At 40.6% G+C, this 25,287-nt stretch overlaps 1 protein-coding gene across 8 annotated transcripts in view; it reads right to left on the bottom strand.

Annotated features, from left to right (window-relative positions):
- The window catches only part of GULP1 (GULP PTB domain containing engulfment adaptor 1), a 277,029-nt gene that overhangs the window by 98,931 nt on the left and 152,811 nt on the right, over window positions 1–25,287 (bottom strand). For all 8 annotated transcript variants that reach the window (XM_074967752.1, XM_074967757.1, XM_074967751.1 and 5 more), the window contains one exon: window positions 14,384–14,445. In XM_074967752.1, coding sequence (XP_074823853.1) covers window positions 14,384–14,445 — 62 coding nt within the window. The remainder of the gene's footprint in view (window positions 1–14,383; window positions 14,446–25,287) is intronic.

Raw genomic sequence — 25,287 nt, 5'->3', positions numbered from 1 at the left:
AGCAGATTAGGGCCCACCCATCATTTACTGTGCATCTAAATAATAAAAGAAACACCCGTAAAATATTTTTCAGTTGACAAATATGGTGTCATTACAATCTAATTAAACACAGCTGATTCCTATAGGAGTTCACTAAAAAGAGAGAAATGTAAACGTAATGCAAGTTATATATATAAAAATATTTAATATACCTTATTGTGTTCTGGGGAAAAAAACATTGTTTTAAACAATTCCAATATTGATATGCAGCATAGCTATTTTGTTCCTTATAAAGTTTTTTTAAAAAAGTCATGCTGGAAAACATGTATTGAGGTTACAGGGACAAACCATCCCGATGTGCAGAAAGAATTGTAAATATGGCAGGCGACCAGCTTGGCTTAACAGTGAAATCCTTGCTGATCTTAAACACAAAAAAGAAGCTTACAAGAAGTGGAAGATGGGACAAATGACCAGGGAAGAGTATAAAGATATTGCTCGGGCATGCAGGAGTGAAATCAGGAAGGCCAAATCACACCTGGAGTTGCAGCTAGCCAGAGATGTGAAGAGTAACAAGAAGGGTTTCTTCAGGTATGTTAGCAACAAGAAGAAAGTCAAGGAAAGTGTGGGCCCCTTACTGAATGAGGGAGGCAACCTAGTGACAGAGGATGTGGAAAAAGCTAAAGTACTCAATGCTTTTTTTGCCTCTGTCTTCACGAACAAGGTCAGCTCCCAGACTACTGCACTGGGCAGCACAGCATGGGGAGGAGGTGACCAGCCCTCTGTGGAGAAAGAAGTGGTTCGGGACTATTTAGAAAAACTGGATGAGCACAAGTCCATGGGGCCAGATGCGCTGCATCCGAGAGTGCTAAAGGAGTTGGCGGATGTGATTGCAGAGCCATTGGCCATTATGTTTGAAAACTCATGGCGATTGGGGGGAAGTCCCGGATGACTGGAAAAAGGCTAATGTAGTGCCCATATTTAAAAAGGGGAAGAAGGAGGATCCTGGGAACTACAGGCCAGTCAGCCTCACCTCAGTCCCTGGAAAAATCGTGGAGCAGGTCCTCAAGGAATCAATTCTGAAGCACTTAGAGGAGAGGAAAGTGATCAGGAACAGTCAGCATAGATTCAGCAAGGGCAAATCATGCCTGACTAATCTAATTGCCTTCTATGACAAGATAACTTGCTCTGTGGATGAAGGGAAAGCAGTGGATGTGGTGTTCCTTGACTTTAGCAAAGCTTTTGACACAGTCTCCCACAGTATTCTTGCCAGCAAGTTAAAGAAGTATGGGCTGGATGAATGGACTATAAGGTGGATAGAAAGATGGCTAGATTGTCGGGCTCAACGGGTAGTGATCAATGGCTCCATGTCTAGTTGGCAGCCGGTATCAAGCGGAGTGCCCCAAGGGTCGGCCCTCGGGCTGGTTTTGTTCAATATCTTCGTTAATGATCTGGAGGATGGTGTGTATTGCATCCTCAGCAAGTTTGCAGATGACACTAAACTGGGAGGAGAGCTAGATATGCTGGAGGATAGGGATAAGATACAGAGGGCCCTAGACAAATTAGAGGATTGGGCCAAAAGAAATCTAATGGGTTCAACAAGGACAAGTGCAGAGTCCTGCACTTAGGACGGAAGAATCCCATGCACCGCTACAGACTAGGGACCGAATGGCTCGGCAGCAGTTCTGCAGAAAAGGACCTAGGGGTTACAGTGGACAAGAAGCTGAAAATGAGTCAACAGTGTGCCATTGTTGCCAAGAAGGCCAATGACATTTTGGATGTATAAGTAGGGGCATTGCCAGCAGATCGAGGGACATGATCGTTCCCCTCTATTCGACATTGGTGAGGCCTCATCTGGAGTACTGTGTCCAGTTTTGGGCCCCACACTACAAGAAGGATGTGGAAAAATTGGAAAACGTCCAGCGGAGGGCAACAAAAATGATTAGGGGACTGGAACACATGACTTATGAGGAGAGGCTGAGGGAACTGGGATTGTTTAGTATGTGGAAGAGAAGAATGAGGGGGGGATTTGATAGCTGCTTTCAACTACCTGAAAGGGGGTTCCGAAGAGGATGGATCTAGACTGTTCTCAGTGGTAGCAGATGACAGAACGAGGAGTAATGGTCTCAAGTTGCAGTGGGGAAGGTTTAGGTTGGATATTAGGAAAAACTTTTTCACGAGGAGGGTGGTGAAACACTGGAATGCGTTACCTAGGGAGGTGGTGGAATCTTCTTCCTTGGAAGTTTTTAAGGCTCGGCTTGACAAAGCCCTGGCTGGGATGATTTAGTTGGGGATTGGTCCTGCTTTGAGCAGCGGGTTGGACTAGATGACCTCCGGAGGTCCCTTCCAACCCTGATATTCTATGATTCTATGAAAACTACTTTCAGGTGAATGGAAATTTTAAAGGGTATTTTCCGATGGCTTTAAATTATAGCTTTGACAGCTAGATTCATTTTTTCCCCCTTATAAATACTGCACTAAATAATTAGTTCGGTAAACTGTGATCAGTTTTACAGACAACAATATTATTGTAGTACTATATTTAAGTATTTGCATGAATGGTTAGTTGACAAATAACCCCAGCAATGTTCAAATAGCACTACCACTATATAATGGTGTCAATGTCAAAATACATATTTATGTAATGAATATAAATTTGGGTCCTGCTCCGACAAGCTGCCCAACACAGGTGGACGTCTGAGCCTGCAAAGATCCTTTCTGACTTCAGTGAGGCTCTGCCTGGGTGCAGAACATGGCCTACATGGCACTCCTTGCAGGTTTTTTTGGGGGTAAGATTGTAAAAAGATTGCAAGGAGCTAAATGGTACCTGTGTGGCCCCAAAGGCCTTTCAGCTCCCAAGGGTCCTCTATAGGAGCAGCTCAGTAGCCTACAGGATCAATCCTTAAATTTGTTCCTTTCCTGCCCCTCCAGGTTTTCAGCAACATTCCTTCATCTTTCTACCATCGTCCATTTCTATTCCTTATCACTGCAATCTAAAGGTGTTTTCCCATCTTTCTACTCTTGCTATGTTTATGCCAGTCAAAAGTATATTAGGATATAAAAAAGTCTTTGTGATGTTATGGTCTACATCGCCATAATATGCATGAAGCCCCTTTCTGTGCCAGCAGCTATATATATAGTTTATGCAGCTGCTGAAGACCCAGTCACGAATGATATTTAAATGAACCAATTTCATGGAGCTTCAGAAAAAAAATTCCCGCTGAACAGCAGGAAAGACATTTTCAGCAATCTGTTTGTTTGTTCATCTTGTAATATGAAGTACATACATAAGATTCAATTCCTTATTACGCCACCACTTATTTCTGCTTCCCAAACTTTTAGTTGTTCAAAGCTCTACCACATACAGCTCCTTGCTCAGGGCTGTAACTCTGAGCACATCACCCCCAACCTTTGAGGACTCTGTTGACTCTCATAAATTATTTTCAATTCCAGCTTTAAAAACCCCTTACCTAAAATTATTTGTGAACCTTACTTTTTTGTGTCATCTTATACCTCCAGCTCGCTTGTACCTTATTTGATTCTTAAGCCAAAGGTCATCTTATTGATCCTACTTCCAACTCAGTTACTATGACTGGCAAATCTTTTAGTTATCTAACTAATGTACTCTTATATGGATCAACATTAAGTCTTTAGCTTATTGATTTTTCCTATAAACCCAAGTGATAAAAGTCATTTATTTTACATTAGCTTAAAATATTAAGAACTATTTACTTTCCTCCCTCAAATTTATTTATTTTATAGTCAATTTTTCTCATTAAGTATTTTCAGATAATCCTGTGGAGAAGATTAAACAATTGTGTTTCACTAGTTTAATTCAATAGAGAAATAAGGACAGTATAAACAGTGTGCTGACTCACAGGCAGGAGAAGTGCCACAGATTGGAAGAATCCAAAGAGTAGTTGGTATACCATTAACCCGGTAGAAGCATGTTCCAGCCCCCAGAGAAGTCAGTGGGAGTTTTGTCACTAACTTCAGTGGGACAGGATCTGACATTAAGGCCCTTCAAAATTGCTATATAAAGATTCAACAAATGCCTGTTTTTAAACTTCAAGTTATATCTCTGGAAATATCTCCTTTGATGTGGTGTATAATACTAAATGTCAAAGTATGTTAATGAAAACTTGCTGCAGGAAGAGCAATATTGCCACAATAGGAAAATTTCCACTTGTCTTCTCTGTAAATAATTTTTATTACACTGACTTTGTTATTGCACAAAACATCAGAGCATGTTGGATTATCATCTCAATGTATGCTTGTCCTATAAAATAATTTTCTCAAAACAAATGGAGCTAACTGCTTCAGTCAAGGACAATGAGATACACAAACGTGGAAGACCTAGCTACATATATACAGCTGCTCTCACTAGTTTCTAGCAGCTCATGTATACTATGTTATATTCTGTTTGCTCTCTCTCTCTCTCTCTCTCTATACACACACACACATTATACACTAATATACATATAAATACTATACATTATATTATGTTTCTATCTATCTAAAGAGAAAAATTGGTAAGGTCAAGTCCTCCTCTGGAATATATAGCTTATATCTTTTATTTGCATTTCAGATCTCTGTTTTATATTCTGTACCTGATCCCTACAGAAAAATCCTATTCATTGGTATTGTGAAGGGACCAAGTGCAGAATATGAAAGAGATATACGTAGCAAATGAGACATTTGTTGGGTGGATTGAATATCTGAATTTGCCTTTTAATTGTTATTTCTAGTGTGTATTAGTTACAGTTCATGTAGCCAATATTCTGATTGTCACTTACACCTATATATATATTGCCTTATTGGAATTAAAACTATATATAAAGCTTAATTCCAATAAGGCAATAATTCACTAATGTAACTGAGATCAGAATCAGGCAAAGATATTTGACCAATGTCACTTTTATTTTATCTTTTTTTTTTAAGCAAGGGACAGGAATGCACATTTGGATAAATGAGCAAATTGTATGCCATAACATTTCATTCAAACCAGCACTGAACAAACTTTAGAACAAACTAACTGAATACTGTTCAAAGTCAGAGTTGTGGCTATGCCTTGATGGCACATTGGCCACCTATTTATTAAAACTACATTTAGTTGATGGCACATTAGCTTAGTTACAGATCAAGTTCCAGTTATAGGAGTATTTGCTCAAAGTTTGGGTTTCAGAAATTAGAAGTAGCTAAATGTTTTCTCTTTATTTCAATTATTTATCATATATGAATTATCTTATGAAAGTATATCTTTACCAAATCTTTTGCACATATTTCCCTGGATGCCTGTAACTAGTACAACAGTAGTACTCTGATGTGGGCATTGATATTATAAACTTAGCCTGCAGATATCTTAAAAAGGAAGTAGGAATACAAAATCTTTGAAGTTTAATCTCCATAGCGGCATATATGAAATATGGTCCAAATTATCCAGAGATTGTGGGTGAGCTGAAACGAATGCACATATAAGGCAAACATTTGCACACATACACTAGCCAGTAGCCACATACCTATTAAGGTATGCAAGCTACCCTGACTTGTGCACATGCATTGTACATTTGTGTGTATACTTGACTGGCACGCACAGTGTGCATGTGTTTTTGAATTTGGAAGCCTCCATTCATAGGTGCTATATTCTGTGCATATTATTTATATTACTGCACCATAATCTCTTAATTATTGACAGGACAGTTTACCAGCAGAGAGGGTCAGAATATTACCAGAATATCAGGGTTGGAAGGGACCTCAGGAGGTCATCTAGTCCAACCTCCTGCTCAAAGCAGGACCAATCCCCAATTTTTGCCCCAGATCCCTAAATGGCCCCCCTCAAGGATTGAAATCACAACCCTGGGTTTAGCAGGCCAATGCTCAAACCACTGAGCTATCCCTCAGTTTTGTGGTTAAAAGAATGGACTGACACTCAGGAGATCTGGGTTCAATTCTTGGCTCTGCTGCACCTTTCCTGAGTAACGTTGGGCAAGTCATTGAGGACCAGCTTTTCAAAAGAGCATGGTATCCTAAAGCTCCCATGTAAGGACCTAATAAGTGGCCAGATTTTCAGAAGTGCTCAGCATCCACCAACTTCCACTGAGAACAATGAGAGAAATGGGAAGTGTTGGGATCTGAGAACTTTGGAAAATCTGGCCCACTTAGCTGCCTCCGTGACAGGTGAGTTCCTTTGAAAATCTGGCTCCTTAATCCCTCTGTACTTCAGTTCCCCTCCTTTCTCCCACCCTCTGTTTTCTTGTTATTCAAATGTTTGATCCCTCAAAACACAACTGCACAGGCAGACTCCCCCGGCCCCTCTGAAGTCAGAGGGTTTTTCCATGCAGTTCTCTTTGGAGATCTAAAGTTCAAGATTCTCTGGGGGAAGGAAATGTCTCTTACTATGTGTTTGTTCTATCTGGCACAATGGAACCCAAAGCTAGGGATCCTAATATAATACAATAATTAATAACTATGGATCTACATTTTCTTGCACTAATTTTAATTTTCTGCCCTATTATTTAATTTTTCTTTCAATACTGAGTTTCTTGTGTGTTTAAACATTTGCTACATTAATATGAAGATATCTAGAATATTTTGGTATTATTTAATGAAAATTATTTGAAACAATGTTAATATAATTATTTTAATATGATTATCTTCTTTTCCTGTGTCTCATTATATGTCCTGTTATGTTCTCCCTTTCTCTTTCATTAGTTTCTTACTTCTGATATTTTGGAGCTCTCTTCAGAATGTCTCACTATACCTAACATTTACCTTCTAATCTTTATTATTTTATTTTACTGTGTCTTGTCATTTCCGGCATTCTTTACATCTAGTTTTCTTGAAAATGGTATACAACTTCCCTTTGCATAGTCTCATTTATTTTTACCTGCCCAAGACCATAGTCATTCCAGACTCTGTCATTTGCCTCCTTTGTTTGTGATATATTTATTACAATTTTAGAATTATTCCTCATGCTAATATCAGTCATCATGGGGCTACCCTCATCCAATGGCACCTTAATTTATAATAGGCACAAATAGGAATTCCAGAGGAAAGCGTCATTAACAGAAAGAGGAACTGAGATAAATGTATCAGCTTAAAAGGAAAATCACGACGGAAAAAAGGAAATAAACCAAGGGCGTTCAGAATCTGACAGACCTATAAGGCACAAGGCTATAAGAGAATAAGGCCTTGTCGACACTCGAAAGGGTTTGCCAGTATAGCTACCTAGGCACAGCTATACTAGGAAATCCTCCTAATGGAGATGGCAGCTTATTTGGGCAAGAGTATTTGCAGGTATAGTTTCTTCCAGTGTTCTGAGTGAAATAAACTACACCAGAAAAAGCACTTTTTTGCCAATTTATAACTGTGTCTATACCAGGACTTTTCCCAGCATTGCTATATTGGTTAGGGGTGTGATTTTTTTCACCCTCCTAACCAACATAGCTCTTCTGGCAAAACTTTTGAGCTTAGTCCAGGACTAACATATGATGGAGGAAGTGTTATCAGATAAAAATGAATCAGTTTAGACTGCAATGAATAAAGTTTGTGTGTTATGGCCAGGATTGATACCACATAACTTTCTCAGGCAATATTTTGTTGCTAGATATGTAATTGTAATGCATTTGGTTCTTGTTACATATCTAGCTTGTATTACAGATTTCTAATTCCAAACTGCACATTTAGTAATGGGGATGAAATATCCCTGATGGCATGTTGTGTAGGGATATGTGTACTGTCTGGAATGTTTTCAAATGATTGATTGTCAAAGGTAGGGTAGCACAGATGGGTCACAACAACTTTTTCTGGAAGGTTATTATTATTATTTTAAATGACAAGTATGAACTTGGGTGAGAATCAACAAATTCATCCATAGCTCAAACTTGAAGTTTTAAGTGGTGGAAAGAAAATAAGCCTGAAACTGATTTGAAAACATGGTTGCCTCATACATCACCAAGGCATTATCAGTCTTTGGGCAGTACATTCCCGTGAGTTTAGTGTGGCATGTATAGTAAAGTATGACAATAATAGCCTCCAGCCGCAGTGTAATCCCAAAACCATCTTCTTACCATGATGCCAGCCACCAGCACTAATATTGGACCCATGTGGCAGATCCAATAAAAAGCACAAACGTGTGTGCATGCCCCCTATGGAAATATGAAAGAAGTCAGCTAATAGCCAAATGATTACATATGAAATATGGAAAAACAATATAATGTACTACCGAAGTGACACTGTCGAGTTATTGCTGCTTTGGGAAGAAATAACTTGCTATTGGCAGAACACATACCTTAGTTCAGTAGGGGAAGATTATGGAGAGAGAGCAATCTTTCCATAACTAAAGGTGCAGCCAGAGTCTGTTATAAAACTCTATTTTAATCACCCTAATCATTTTGTCTTGGAAAATGTGTTGAACCTGAAAACGCCCAGAATTACCTTTAAGGCAAAGGAGAATTTTTCTCAAAAGTTTGAAGACAATTCATCAATCTGTTTTTTAATTACAAGGCACTATGAGAATTACATCAATGAGAAATATTTAATTTTTTATAAAGCTTGCCTCCCTTTAGCTCAAAAATGCTTTTTATCACCCATTTAAGCTTCCAGCACAGTTACATCTTGAAAACACCCTGAGTCCTGATTCCACTGAAGTCATTGCAAGCTTTCTGTCATTGACTTCAGTGGGAGTAGGATAGGACAGTGGTGGAAACTAGCACAAAGCCCTTCTTTTGAAATAACATCTGGAGTCATTCTTATCTTTCCTGGCTGGAATCTCAAATGTTTAGGTTTATAAAAACCAAAACAAAAAGCACTTCTCTGAATTTTAAATTGAGAACAATGCAAAACGCCCTTTGGCTCTATAGTGCCAGGATTTCATCCCTAGTGGGAACAAATGAAATCATAGAACGCTGCCTTTGGAGGTAGTCTCTTTAATAAATAACACATCAGCAGCGTGTGTGTGTGTGGGGGGGGGAGTCTAGGACTTGCTGTGCTGCAGGAGTGGGTGTAGCCATTCGATTCAATAGGTGTGTGAATGAAGGACCAGGGAGGGTCAGTGAGTGCCCAGGCTTGTGGTGTTGCTCCCATCCCACTTGGGATGGAGACAGGATGGCGGGGGTAGGGGCAGAGGAGAGGAGAGGATCAGAGAGGGCCCAGCGCTGTGGAGTTGCTGCCCAATCTGTGGGGAATAAAGGCAGGGCAGTGCTGCTGGGGGGCTGTTCCCCGTCCCACGTCTTGCTGAACTTCAGACCTGTGGGTCACTTTGGGCCTGATGCAATTATGCTAGTGGCAGCAACAACTGGATCTGGGCCTGTCTGGGGAAGGCTAGTCACTTCCCACACCATCAATGGCAGGAACAAAACCTGAATAGCACTGCGACCTCGTGTGCCAGATCATACCACCACTTGGGTTTGTTCTGACCTGGCCTGATTTCTGTGGATGCAATTGCAGCCATGGACCCCAACTAAAGTTGCCTATGCTGTGCTCTAAAGTATAATACATTGCCAATTCTTTATTAAAATCTATGAAAAGGACTTTCCAAAGCAACAAAAAAATGAAAAAGAAACTATCAATGAATCTTCTACAATTTGTACATAAAAGCTCCATTCTGCAAGGTGCTAGGCCTTTCAGCTTGCACTGAATTTGCTTTTGCTTGGCCTTTTTATATAAAAAGACCTATAGTAATGTATTGCACGTACACTGCCTTTAAAAAAAAAAAAAAGTATTTCTGGTTATGTATTACCAATTTATTTTCTTCTCCATCATCTCAGAAAAAAAAACATTAACTTTTTGAAAAAAAAAAAATCAGGAAAAATTCTTAGTATACTCCTTTTTTTTATTCTGGAGAATTTAGTTTAGTTTAGCTGATTTAAACTGAGTTATGTACTTGGATGTGATTCTATGGTATTATTTTCCATAATAAAGCTTTATTCTGTTTGACTTTTTAAGCAGTTCATCTTTATTTCTTTTCACGAAACTAATTACCTTATCCAATCATTCCCATGAGAAATAGTGTCACGGTATCGTTCTTTGTCAGTGTTCAAATGCAGGAGGAGATAGGATACGCAATACTGTAGAATTCTCAATGGGGTACTATTTATGTGGCCAGTAAGCACTTTCTAAAAACTATTGAGCCCAGTCTCGGGAACTTCATAAATGCTTCGTAAGCTTGTTCCATTATTTCCCACAATATATTCAATTGGTTGGATACACTTTTTAGTATTATAGAGTTACAAAATTGGAGTGCTACAAAAAGTAATGATGGACTTATGTATGTATGTCCTTAATCTTAAAAGCTAAGAAAAATATTGGAAGCCAAGAAAATGTAATGAAAACGACACTTTAAAGTTGGGATTGAAAAGACAGATCCTTAACTGGTGTAAACTGGCACAGCTCATTGGCCTCAGTGGATCTATGCCAATTTACACTAGCTGAGGATCTGGATCTCAGTCTTTCTGTTGCAGCCAGGAAAATTATTGCCACTGGTGGGGAGCCAGGTGTTTCAAATATTAGAGCTGGATATTGGGTTTTATATTCATATTGTAAATGAATAACAGCCTGTTTTTGTAATCCATATAAAAAGCTCATCCTGAGTAAAATAATAATTCTTTACCATTAGAAATCATACTACTGCTACACTATAGCATCATACATTTATACTTAATGTAATTAATTTAATTCTGGGGCTATTATTTTGAAATATAGGCTTATAAATAGAGGAATCAATATAGTAGTTTCAAACTCAGGCACTCTCGCTGACTGATCCGTTACAAGTGGTGTTCCATTTTTATAGACTTTTTGGTCCCTAAATCTTACAATATTGTTTTCAAAATACAAGATAATAGCATGACTGGCACCTGAATTGATAGCAATGAATTTATATCACAGTTGGTCACACACAGCCCTTCAAGAATTTCACTTGTGATATATTTCAGAGTAGCAGCTGTGTTAGTCTGTATTCGCAAAAAGAAAAGGAGGACTTGTGGCACCTTAGAATGCATCCGATGAAGTGAGCTGTAGCTCACGAAAGCTTATGCTCAAATAAATGTGTTAGTCTCTAAGGTGCCACAAGTACTCCTTTTCTTTTTACTTGGGATATACCAATTTATGGTTACAATGCTGACTGCTGAGAAACAACTGGTCTTTGCAAGACTAAAGCGAAATTTTGCAAGATTCTATTTAATGAGCTTGTGATTATTGCTGTGGTGCTTCCAGCAAAGCATGTGCAGAGGCTTGTTTATGATTAAGGCTGTTTTAGTCACGGGTATTTTTAGTAAAAAAGTCATAGCCAGGTCACGGGCCATAAACAAAAATTCACGGGCCAGTGACCTGTCCATGACTTTTACTAAAAATACCCGCTGTGACTAAAACTTGGGCAGGGGGCCATGGGTGCGCTGGGGAGGGAGGTCCAGGGGCATCACCGGTGCTGGGGGAGGTGGTCCGGGACCCTACTGTGCTGGGGGGTGGTGATCCATGGTGCAGTGCGCAGCCCGGGACCCCCGCTGGTGCTGGTGGGAGGATTTGGGCCGTGACACAGCACGCGGCCCGCAGTCTGTGCTGGAGGGGCGGGTGGTGGGGCTGTCAGTGGCTTCTGACCTGGTTCCACGTCCCTGCAGCACCTAGGTGGCAGAGGCAGGGGCCAGGGCAGGGGCACTGCAGCTCCTACCACAAGCACCTGCTGCCGCAGCTCCTATTGGCCGGGAGCTTCAGCCAGTGGGAGCTGCGGGGGCAGGGCTTGTGGGCATGGAGACCCCCCCCCCCCGGCCCCTCCACCACCTAGGAGCTGCAGAGGGGGCACGCCAGTGGGAGCCGGGGAGCCTCCCACCCCAGGTAAGTGCCCCTCCCCCCCGCACCACCCAATCCCCTACCGCTAGCCCCCTCCTACACACTCAAACTGCTGCTGCTGGCCCAGGGGCTGAGCCAGCACCAGCCGATACAGAAGTCACGGAGGTCACAGATTCCATGACCTCCGTGACAAACTCGCAGCCTCATTTATGATATATCAGCCAAACATTTTATACCAATGTGCTGCATTGATGGAAACCAGTTGCATGCTTTCAGCACTGGAGAAGTTACAAAGATATCCTGGTGAGTATGCTGCACAATCTGCCAATGCTCAAGGTAAGTAACAGAGAGACCCAATACAACTTAGATGTTGTGAACACATACTAAATGGTAGATATACTAGAGAATGCATTCAGCCAAATAGATATCTGCTTGGAATGACTGACCTTTACAATAAGCCTGAAGATAGTCTTCCACTGAATATTATTTCCATTAACAATTGTTGATGCTGGACTGTTGTTTTTATGGGTATTACTGTGTCATCCACTGTTTCTTTGTTTCCTTCTGCATTTTGAAATACTTTCCAAAATACCTGTATCAACTCCTATCTATGAGATTCCTCTGCCTCTATACAGATTCAAGAAAGAAATCAGAACTAGAGAAGAAAAATGAAGATGGAGGAGGTAACTTGGTTATGGACATTTATTTTATGAGATCAAAGTCCAGTTACGGTTTTGCTCTTGACACATGGATGAAACAATGATTCCACCAAATATCTATGACAGGAAGACTCAGACTCCTAGACTTTAAGGTCAGAGGGGACCATTGTGATCTTCTAGTCTGACCTCCTGCAAATTGTAGGCTACAGAACCTCACCCACCCACTTCTGTAATGGACCCCTAACCTGTGGCTGAGTTACTGAAGTCCTCAGATCATGGTTTAAAGATGCAAGTTACAGAGAATTCACCATTTACACTGGTTTAAACCTGCAAGTGACCCGTGCCCCATGCTGCAGAGGAAGGTGAAGAAACCCCAGAGTCTCTGCCAATCTGACCCAGGGAAAAATTCCTTCCCAACCTCAAATATGGCAATCAGTTAGACCCTGAGCAGGTAGGCAAGACGCACCAAGCAGATACTTGGGAAAGAATTATCTGTAGTAACTCAGAGCCCTTCCTATCTAGTGTCCCATCTCTAGCCATTGGGATTTTTGCTACTGGCAGTAGCTGATGGGCCACATGCCATTGTAGGCAGTCCAATCATACGATCCTCTCCATAAACATATCAAGCTCAGTTTTGAAGCCAGTTAGGTTTTATGTCCCCACTGCTCCCCTTGGAAGGCTGTTCCAGAACTTCACTCCTCTGATGGTTAGAAACCTTCGCCTAATTCGAGCCTAAACTTATTGATGGCCAGTTTATATCCATTTGTTCTTGTGTCCACATTGGTGCTTAACTTAAATAACTCCTCCTCCTTTATCCCTCTGATGTATTTATAGAGAGCACTTATATCTCCCCTCAGTTTTCTTTTGTTTAGACCAGCGGTTCTCAAACTGTGAGTTGGGACCCCAATGTGGGTCGTGACCCCATTTTAATGGGGTCGCCAGGGCCAGCATTAGACTTGCTGGGACCCAGGCTGAAGCTGAAGCCTGAGGTCCACTTCCGGCAGTGGAGCTCGGGCTGTGGCCCCTTCTCTTCCCACCCAAGGCAGTGGGGCCTGGTCTCTGCTCCCCTTCTGGGGGTCATGCAGTAACTTTGTTGTCAGAAGGGGGTCACGGTGCGATGAAGTTTGAGAACCCCTGGTTTAGACTAAACAAGCCAGCCTCTTTGAGTTTCCTCTCAAAAGATAGGTTTTCCATTCCTTGGATCATCCTAGTAGCCATTCTCTGCACCAGTGCCGTGTGTAATGGTATTAACACTTCCTGTCTCTACTGGAAATACCTTGCCTGATGCATCATAGGACTGCATTTGCCTTTTTCATGGCCATATTACATCGATGGTTCATAGTCATCCTGTGATCAACCAGTACACCCAGGTCTTTGTCCTCTTCTGTTGCTTTCAACTGATAAGTCCCCAGCTTATAGCAAAAAATCTTGTTATCAGTCTGATGTGACAACCTTCAAAATTTGAAATCTTTGTAACAGTCTCTCATCACCTGCCTCTACAGGACAAATCAGAGGCCCAGCACACAATCAGAACAACAGGTGCTGGTCAGATGTATAGGGGATGAGGAAGGAATCCTCATCGCTAAGACCACGAGCTGGCTGAGGAACCTCTCTGATGAGCTGAAGTAGCTTGATACATTGGCAGCACTCCATGTGAGGAGAGGAAGAGAATCCATGCAGCAGTGAATCCACCAAACAGAACTGGGTGAAATTTTTTGCCTGAAAGTTTTTCCAGCAAACAAATAAAACTAAAAAGCAGATTTGGGAACATTGAAACATTTCACAAATTCGGGTTGATTTCACTGAATTGTTTCAGTAAAAGAAAATCCAAAAATTTGAAGCATTTTGACATTTTCAAAATTAAATGTTTCAATTTTTCTATTCAAAATGACTTTTTATTTCAAAATTTCCTTTCATTTTATTTTTAAAAATTTAAACAAAGAGGAAATTAATTGACATTTTCTTACCTTTGCATTGTAGGGAATATAATGCTTGGATAAAGCCTCAGGAGTGTGCATCCATGTTTTGTCTGCAAAAAAGCAAAACAAAAAAAATTGCACTAGATTAAATGTCTTATTGATTCTTATTGTAACTTTAAATGCATCAGTCATCCTGATTTTATTCAGATAAGTATATTTCTATCGCAGATAATAATAAAGGGCCACATTACCACAGTATCTCAGCACCTCACAGACTTTAGTAAATTTATCCCTGTGAAGTAAAGCAGTACTATTTTCCCAATTTTACAGATCGAGAAATGAGGCACAGAGAGGCTAATGGCCAGATTTGTAAAGGTACTTAGTGTCTAAAGATGCAGATGGGCACCTACTTGGATTTTCAAAAGTGCCAAGGTGCCTGACTCTCTGATGCCAAAAGATACCTATTTACATCATTAGGCACCTAAATACCTTTAAAACTCTGGCCCTAACAAACTTGTCCATAATCACACAGAAAGTCTGTGGCAGATCAGGCACTTGAATCCAGGTTTCCCCAGTCCCAGGCTAGTACTCTACACTGGAGCATCCTTCCTCTCCAAAGTACTACCACTTTGTAGAATTGCTGTACCTTATCTCTAACCAAACAGAAAATGTTTGGTACTGGAGGTACAGCAGATACACAGTCATGTGAAAGAGCTTCCTTTTACAAGCATGAATGCAGATCCCCGCATGTCAATTTAAAATCACATACCTTGGCTGTACAAGGCTTCAGCTGCTTCTAACTAATTATAATATGTCAAAATATTATGGGAATAGTATTAGAATAGTGATGACAAACTATGCTTAACACTGACCGCTAGGTAAAATTCTTGCTGGAAAATGAATGTCAAATTCGTCCCGTAACTCCATTATTTCAGGAGACAAGATAAGACCAGATAAGCAATATCAATCTAGATAAGAAACAAATTTGACTATCCAGAAAGGCTTTGTGACTTTTTAATGGTATATAATAACTTAACTTTTCATCCTGGGCATTTATGAGATTTTCCATTTTAATTACCTTTCACTGAACTTAAAATCAGATCTGGAGCCCTGATCTCTGGATTTCCTCCTCCTCCCTATAAAAGTGGTATTTCAATCCAAGGTGGTTTGCCCTTGTCTTTCTGATATTTTCTTCACCATGCAGATGTTCCAAACATTGACTGCATATTACCTTTATTCTGATGTATTATGTTGTATATCTAGAAGACTGTTTTTCTTAGATTTCTCTATTGTATTCATTTCTTCAAAAATCAATAAAAACAATAAATCAAAAACAAAACTGTTATCTCCAATATTTCTACAGGGCAGGTTCCTGTAAAAAAAATGATGTCTTAAACCATGTTAACAATTAGGTACAGAGTTTTAAAACTTTAATCTTTCACTGGATGGCCTAAATAAAATTGCATATTTTCCTTTAATGATCCATCTAAGAAATGTACACTATTGTCTTACTTTTCCTGCTGTGAATTTTATTATGCTTTGACAGCATGTGTTAACTGCTCAGTGAAACACATTTGCCTTTCCTTTTCTTTGTAATGACTACTTTAAAATGCCTATTTTATGTAAAACTAATCTGCTAAAGTTTCAGAAGAATAATTCTGAACACCAGAATTTTAGAAATCCACTTAAAACATGATGTAGAGGAGAAATTAAATGTTTGGCTTGGGGCCATTTTTTTCAAACAACTACACGGCATTCCTGATTTTTAAAAATTTGTGATGAATTACTTTACTCTCAGTGAGTAGCACTTACTTATACATATTACTATTCTCATTTCAGTTAGCATGAGTTATGGTTGCAGAATCTGGAACCCCATTGAATGAACCACCACAAGAGTAGCATAAGGCAAAATTCTGCCCTTGGATAAGCACATGCAATTCCCTTTGCCTTCAGTGAGTTTTCACAGATATAACTAAATAATTAACTTTTTCTGTTGATAACACACAAGGATGAATAAAATCCAGCTCATTCTCTCTGAGTTGTGCTTGCTCTTGCAGTCTTAACCGGAGTAAAAGCAGTAAAACTTATTTTTTTAACTAAACAAAGAGCTACACCTCTGAATGTGCATAAGGAGCAGATCTGATTTGTAAGATATATATCTTTACACAAAAAGAAAAGGAGTACTACTGGCACCTTAGAGACTAACCAATTTATTTGAGCATAAACATAATGCATCCAATGAAGTGAGCTGTAGCTCACGAAAGCTTATGCTCAAATAAATTGGTTAGTCTCTAAGGTGCTACTAGTACTCCTTTTCTTTTTGCTAATACAGACTAACCCGGCTGCTACTCTGAAACCTATTTTTACACAGTCACTTTCATAGCAAAATCACAACTCAATGGAAGGTGTGTGTATAAAAAAAACTGAATCTGTTCTGTAGCATACAAAGCAGTATTCTTTGAAAGTGAAGCTCTTGCATGAAAGAACAAGATTTAGCTACTTGTTCCTTAAAGTGGTATAATTTAATATTTGATATTGTACAGTAGCTATAAATGCGCTTTTGGCTATGGTTGAGGAGCACACAGCATATCAGGGGGGTAAGGCGGGGAGAGAGGAAGTGTATGCAACAGTGACCTTTCTGCTCCCCTGATCCTGGGTTTGCTGTGTGCTGGGCTAATCTCTCAGCATAATTTCTGAGCTGAAGACTGCTCTACATTAAATCAGCTGTCAATGGCCCTGATGTGATGTGTTGTTCTGGGATCACCAGGATGTAATGAAATTTTTTAAAATTAATAATCAATACAGTTGGAAGACAAAAAATAAAGGATAAAGCGTCATAACCAAGATTAATTTGGTTTTATATATTATATATATTTTTAAAGAATCATACTTTTAAAAATCAGTACACTATTTAGAGGGAGATGAGGGAAAAGTGGGTTTGCCAGGTAGCAGGAAGGTCCAGATTAAGAGAGAGAGGTCAGATGAGTGTGTCTATATTGTAACCACTTGGTGTAATTACAGCTCAGTCTGATACAGCTTTAATCTAGCTAGCTCAGGTACCGGAGCAGTGAAGCTGTGGCAGTTCATGCTCCAACACAGGCTAGACAAACCCACCAGGAGTAATTACTCATGGAGCTAACCCACACCAAAGCTCACAATGCCAGAGCTTCACTGCTCTGGACTTGTAGCTAAATAGATTAAAACTAGCTCAGATATGTCATAATGAGCTGTAATCACACTCCACGATTACAGTACAGACAAGACATGCCGAAAACTGGACTTCTCCCTGTTCTTTAAATGAGTGCAGTTCCAAAGCAGTGCACAATTACACAGGACAACCTACCTTGAAATGTGAATTTAAAATATTAATGAAAATGTTTTAATGGTTCTGCATTTCTTATGACTGTAAAATTTCCACTGACTTCAGTGGGATACCATCAGATGTCTACGTATATAGGAAGAACAGGAGTACTTGTGGCACCTTAGAAACTAACAAATTTATTTGAGCATAAGCTTTCGTGAGCTACAGCTCACTTCATCGAGACTAACAAATTTATTTGAGCATAAGCTTTCATGAGCTACAGCCCACTTCATCGGATGCATCCGATGAAGTGAGCTGTAGCTCACGAAAGCTTATGCTCAAATAAATTTGTTCGTCTCTAAGGTGCCACAAGTACTCCTTTTCTTTTTGCAAATACAGACTAACACGGCTGCTACTCTGAATACGTACATAAGGTAAGTCTTTGTTGGTAAAAATACCTCACATGAAATGCCAGTAAGGCACCTGCAGACCCCCCCAAATTTGTTTGGCAATGCCAGAAGAAATAATAATTGCAGCCTAATTTTACATCCAAATAGCTTCATCATGCTTGGGTTATTCATTTAGCTTCACTTTGAAAAATCAACTTTTTCCCCCAACAGGACCAGTTCAATTCTGGTCCCCATAAAATCAATGGCAAACTCCCATTGACTTCAATGGGCAAGGATATCATTACAGATTTCAGTGTGAGGTCATCTCCCTATCCAACAGCTCCAGAATGTGATGCCAAGAGACTTACAGGGGTTGTTGTAAGGAAGGAATACTATGGGTAATGTGTCCATCACGACCTGTGTGTTTGTGCAAGGAAGATAAGGGGATGGAGCTTTGCTGTTAAAAAGAAGGAAGGGGGAAAACTGATGTACCTGGCCAGGGTCTTGTTAAAGTGGGAGATATCTTGATTCCTTGAAGGACTCATACTATTCACTACAGAACTCTAAGGTCACTTCTGCATTACCCCTCAGTTTGGACTATCAGTATGACAATAGCAGTGAGCACCAAAGAGCTGTGCTTTAACTCACCCATGTGGACACTGCAGGACACTAAAAGGTTCCTAGTTCGCATTACCATAGTTCTCTTCAAATAGGACTATATTTACATGAGGTAGGAACCTTTTAGTTTGTGCTCGCAGTGTCCACACAGGGGAGTGACAGCGCAGCACTTTGGTGTAATACTCCTATTCACACCCCCATAGTCCAAACTGGGAGGCAGTGTAGACATGCCCTTAGTTAGCAAGTAGCAGCTTGTGAACACACAAGAGGGACACTGGAGCATTAGCTGTAAACCTTACACTAGCACTGGAATCCCATTAGCATGGGGCTGCTTGTGGCTGCAGGTTGACAGCACTGTTTGCATCATTAAGCAAGGCCATGCTTAGGCAAAATTCACATAAATGGTGAAGATATACTGAAAAGTCATAAGAAATATCTCCTAACCCAGGGGTGGGCAAACTTTTTGGCCTGAGGGCCACATCTGGGTATGGAAATTGTATGGAGGGCCATGAATGGTCATGAAATTGCGGGTTGGGGTACAGGAGGGGGTGAGGGCTCCAGCTGGGGGTGCAGGATCTGGGGTGGGGCTGAGCGGTTGGGGGCATCCTGTCTGCAGGTGCTGCCCCTGCAGCTCCCATTGGCCACAGTTCCCAGCCAATGGGAGCTGCAGGGGCGGCGTGTGGAGCCCCTTGGCTGCCCCTACGTGTAGGAGTCTGGGGGGGGGGAACATGCTACTGCTTCTGGGAGCTGCGCAGAGTGGGGCAAGCCCTGGACCCCACTCCCCAGCGGGAGCTCGAGGCCCAATTAAAATGTCTGGAGGGCCAGATGTGGTCCCCGGGCCGTAGTTTGCCCACCCCTGTCCTAACCCTTATTTTTCCCTTGCATGCTAAGTTCTGATTTGCTTTCTGGCACTGTCTTGCAGCATCTTTTTAAAATTTTGCTGTGATTTCATCTCATTTCAAGGCAACAGGAAAACAAGACCATTTTAGATATATAAAATCCAGGAAATGGCAGAGACATTGCATCAAAAAGCCACACTGAACATTATGAGAAAACAAAACAGGAATACTCAATTTAATATATGAATTCTTTCAAGAGTAAAATGCAGTTTGTTCTCCTCCCTCATTCCTTCCTTTTAAAATTAATTTTAACAGGGCTTCTTAATTTAGTACTTAATTATTCATTTTCAAATAAAAAACAAAACAGAACTTTATAATGCAATCAACAAAAACAAACAGCTGATATTATTATTATTATTGTATCACTTTAATAGCACCAACTGTGTGCTAATACTTTACAGACATATAAAACAGTAAGGCCCCAGCACAGAAGAACTTGAAATCTAAATAAAGCTAGCAAACATACACATATAATATACTGAAAGAAATTTTTAAAAAATGCTGTAGTGTACTAGACTTGAGTTTACTGAATGGCTAAAGGCAATTTGAACTAATAAATTCATAGCTTTCAGTACCCCTGGTAGTATGAATGACTTCAGAGCAACATGCGGGCACAACACTGGGCATAACAGCCTTCTGTTTAAATGAAAAAGGAATTTGGTTACACACATTAGAGAGGAACTTGCATAATGGGGTAAGATAGAAGCCCATATATTTCTGACCACGATGAACTTCAGCCAAAACCCATTAAAACATAAAAGTAAAATTCTACATTGAATATTTTGGGAGAGCGCAAAGACTGGGAAGAGGGAAATACTGGCTGTGCAGTGGATCCCACATATATTCCTCTGCTATAAGGCAGCAAAGAGGGAAAGGACAACTGAGTGGTATGTACTTGGGATTGGCAATACCCCAAGCCAACAGATTAAGCCTTCTTGAAAATGCTGCATAAAAACTTGCAATAGCAAGGCCCTTCTCCTAGAGTTTTATTGATAGCTAGACTGAATTAATGTCCTGCCATTACACAGATGCTCTGTGGCTGGGCAGGATTGGCTCCTTATGCCCTCTTCTATACTGCACCGCGTTGTAAACAAGTTAAAGAAGTATGGGCTGGATGAATGAACTATAAGGTGGTTAGAAAGCTGGCTAGATCGTTGGGCTCAACGAGTAGTGATCAATGGCTCCATGTCTAGTTGGTAGCCAGTATCAAGCAGAGTGCCCCATGGGTCGGTCCTGGGGCCGGTTTTGTTCAATATCTTAATTAATGATCTGGAGGATGGTGTGGACTGCACCCTCAGCAAGTTTGCAGATGACATTAAACTGGGAGGAGTGGTAGATACGCTGGAGGGTAGGGATAGGATACAGAAGGACCTAGACAAATTAGAGGATTGGGCCAAAAGAAAACTGATGAGGTTCAACAAGGACAAGTGCAGAGTCCTGCACTTAGGATGGAAGAATCCCATGCACTGCTACAGACTAAGGACCGAGTGGCTAGGCAGCAGTTCTGCAGAAAAGGACCTAGGGGTTACAGTGGATGAGAAGCTGGATATGAGTCAATTGTTGCCAAGTAGGGTAACGGCATTTTCGGCTGTATAAGTAGGAGTACTGCCAGCAGATTGAGGGATGAGATCATTCCCCTCTATTCGGCACTGGTGAGGCCTCATCTGGAGTACTGTATCCAGTTTTGGGCCCCACACTACAAGAAGGATGTGGAAAAATTGGAAAGAGTGAGTCCAGTGGAGGGCAACAAAAATGATTAGGGGGCTGAAGCACATGACTTATGAGGAGAGGCTGAGGGAACTAGGATTATTTAGTCGGCAGAAGAGAAGAATGAGGGAGGATTTGATAACTGCTATCATCTACCTGAAAGGGGGTTCCAAAGAGGATGGACCTAGACTGTTCTCTGTGGTACCAGATGACAGAACAAGGAGCAATGGTCTCAAGTTGCAGTGGGGGAGGTTTAGGTTGGATATTAGGAAACACTATTTTACTAGGAAGGTGGTGAAACACTGGAATGGATTGCCTAGGGAAGTGGTGGAATCTCCTTCCTTAGAGGTTTTTAAGATCAGGCTTGACAAAGCCCTGGCTTGGATGATTTAGTTGGGGATTGGTCCTGCTTTGAGCAGGGAGTTGGACTAGATGACTTCCTGAGTTCCCTTCCAACCCTGATATTCAATGATTCTATGAAAGGACTGACCCAATGTGAGTTGCATGGATAACATTCTGAAAATGTAAGGGACAGTAGGATTGTTCAAGTGCGTTTTAGCTCAGTTCACGACGACACGTATCCCCCTCCAGAATGAACAATGATTCTGTCATGATCTGCATTGCCTAACGCGTGATCAAAATATCACAGTATATGGAAACAGGAAGAACCAATTAGAGGTGTTTTAGGGACATACTGACTGTGGGAAACTTTACCATCAAAACCACTTATGCAGTAACTATGGGACAAATCCAGCAATCCTTACCACGGCAAAACACTCTTTGAAGTCAACAGGATTTGGGCCAATAAAATTTATTAAAACACAGTGTCTTTACTTGCTCAGGAAGTTAGAAGATGGCCTTGACAACCTTTCATGTGAAATCTGCATGAGGGGGCACTGTTAAAGGTGTCAGTGGTTACTACTTCCAGTGCGGTGACCACCTCTCCAAACTGCATAGCACTACCATCTGTACCAGCTACACCGAGGGAGGAGAGGGATAGTTAGACTAATTTTTTCAATTAATGACCAAAACAGTTTTGCATTATTACCTCGGTTGGGGATCAATACTTCCCTAGCTCTAATGCCAGTATCTTAGTTCCCTAGCTGTTTATGCTACAGTTCACTCCGCTTAACTCTGCTCTCCCAGCACATCTCATAATGTTAGTCTTCTGAACAAAAGCAATCTCCACTGTATCAATACCTCTGTATGAATGACAAGGAACAGGTATCAGGGTAGTCACTTCCACACTGTACGCATTCTTTTTTGAATTTGGTTATCTATCTTCATATCAGTAAAGACAAGCTTCACAATAGGACACACAAAAATGAACACTCTATTGGTTCATCTAGTGATGTATCTTGCCTCCATTAGTAACTTATTGCAGAGAAAGGTGAGCTCCTGCACATTGCACATCAGTTAATTACTCAATGCTGTATATTACATATATTTTTCTTCACCCCTAAAGGCCAGGAGTTTATATCCTGGAGCATGAGATTTGATTACCATTGTCATAACTTTCACTTGCATACAGTAATTACAGTGTTATTAGTGGTCATACATGTATCCATTTTGCTATCACCCAACCACAGTGTGTGTCTCAATGACAGTAGCAGCAGAGAATTACAGATGCTGACTACGACCTAAGTATTTAATAAAAGCAATTTTTTAAAGTTACTAGGTTTCTATGATTAAGCACACAATCAAAATTATGAACCAAATTCTGCTCTTAGGTATGCATAGACAAGTCCCAGTGAAATATACGTGATACAAAAACTAAGTGTTGTGTTGCTGGAGTTTTTTTCCTTCGCCCTCAGTATCTCTCCTCCCCCAGTGATTCTTGGAGACAAGCATTCATTCTTTGTCAAGACACTAAAGTCTTATCTTCCTAGAACAGAATGAAGTTTGCAGAACGTAGAGCCTTTCAGTGTCCTTCCATCATGAGATTCAGGGCCTTATGAATGGCTTTCAATGGCTGCTTATTAAAATAACAAAATGTTATTAAGACAATGTTGAGTTTGCATAGTTACAAAATTACAAAAAGTCAGGAAATGTAAATGCTAGATTCGAACAGTGACATTATCTCAACCTTATCTCATATACGGTGTGTTTTATGCCATACATTTTAGGACACAGATAACAATAAAGTGACCTACATATTTAAGCAGAAAAAAAAAAGAACAGCAATAATAGATACGTAACACTGATCATGAATCCTCAGCTTTTGCATTTCTTCACTTTTTGTGACACTAACTATGCAGGTTTAATGATGTATTAACTTTTTTTTAACAAAAGGATTAGAATTGTTAAGCTAGTCAGTTTGTGCATCTTACTAGTTCTGCTGCTCCATAATGACTATGTTATGGCTTAGCCAGAAGCCCTGAAAGGGGCAGCGTGCGGCTATATTGCTCCAGGAGCAAGCCAGAGATGGTAGTGCGACTCTGAGAGTGGTCCCTGGTTCCTCCAAGGCTCCAGAGGGGGAAGTAATTTTTGCCAGCCCAACGCATGGTGCAAAGTACTACTGTTTCCATTACAATTTAACTGCACTGGTTAGCACATTAGGTGAACAAAGTCAGAGAGGAAGCAGATGGAATCCAGGCCCTATCCATTCTTCATCCTTGACTACCCACTCCCCACCAACCTTTGCAAGAGGGCGAGTTAGAGGTTCTGTAGTGGCTGTTCTCACCACAGGACTGCAACTTGTGGTATAGTCAGCCTGCAAAGAGAAGTAAGAGAGTGTTTTACACCCCCTTGCTCCCCTGTGTAGGTGTGGAACACAGACCAACAATTCATTTTGTGGAAAATTTTGAAATTCAATGTTTTATTCCAATTTGCGATACATCTTCCCCCCCCCAAAAAAAATCAAAAAGTTTTGACCAGCTCTAAGTATATTTTACCACCCTTTCCTAAATCACAAATTATTAGAGGGAATTTGTGAGAGTGTTCCAAGGGGGAAAAAAATCACTTCTGGAGAGAGATCAAACATGAAACATTTCAGCCTGCTACAGGGTCACTGGCCCATTTAAAGGGGAGATGGGGCCAGCCTGAGCTGTCCCATAATTAATTAGCCTGAGGCGTAGGACCACGGTTAGGCTGCAGAGACGCTCAGGATGAGTGGAAGAAGCTTTTTCTTTGTTGGGACTTTTGGTTGGTCTTTTGTTAGTCCCAGAAGGCATCATATTTTTTTGTGACTTGGCTGGAGGGTCAAGCCATATCTTCAGCAGTCTCCCATTACGGAGCCCTGAAGAAGACGGAAACTGAGGCAGAGGGCTCCAGAGCCAGCCAGGCCACGATGGAGCTGTTGGGATGCTGCCGCTCTGTTACAAAGCCAAAAGTTCACACAGGACAAAAAGGGGTTACAGTATGAGAACAAGTGAAACCTTAACTAAAGTGGTGGCTCCATTCAGTTGACTGTTGTGACCTCCACAATGGGTGACAGGAATCTTGCTGCCTGCATTATGTACAGGATATTCAGGCAGGGAAAGGTACAGACTTTTGTCAGTGTAAAAATTACAATCACAGCTGCTTACCTACATTCTTATGCTTAAACTGACCCTGAAGTTTCAAAAGAGAAATCTTTAGGTAAAAAGTTGACCTCAGTTAATTTTTCTCCCTTTTGGTACTCTAGCATGTTGCTAATTTTTTCTGAATTGCTGGATATTACTACAATGAAGTGACATTTTTTCACTAGTGAAATTTGAAGGGAAAAGTATCCACCAAACTTTATTCTGGTATAAAGAATAACAACATTTATCTGATGTTATTAAATCACCTTTAGTCTTATAGAACTGTTGGAAATATTCCCAAGTTAATGAACTCAAAGTCATCCAATGATCACCACAATGATACAAAATTTGAGAATGGAGGATCCAAAAGGGGGGGAAATGGTCGAGATGACTATTAAAAAAGACCTAAATAAAAAACAAGACTATATGTCTGAGACAGTGTATGTATTTACAGATAGACATATAACATTTTTCCTGGCAGAGCATTTGTGTTTGACAGAAATATGGTGTAAGTTTAATCATATTGAATATTCTT

This window comes from Natator depressus, chromosome 11 (genome assembly GCF_965152275.1).
Source record: "Natator depressus isolate rNatDep1 chromosome 11, rNatDep2.hap1, whole genome shotgun sequence".
Lineage (NCBI taxonomy): Eukaryota > Metazoa > Chordata > Testudines > Cheloniidae > Natator > Natator depressus.
Note: the sequence above shows the minus strand (reverse complement) of the source record. Positions and strands in the feature narration are given on the sequence as shown.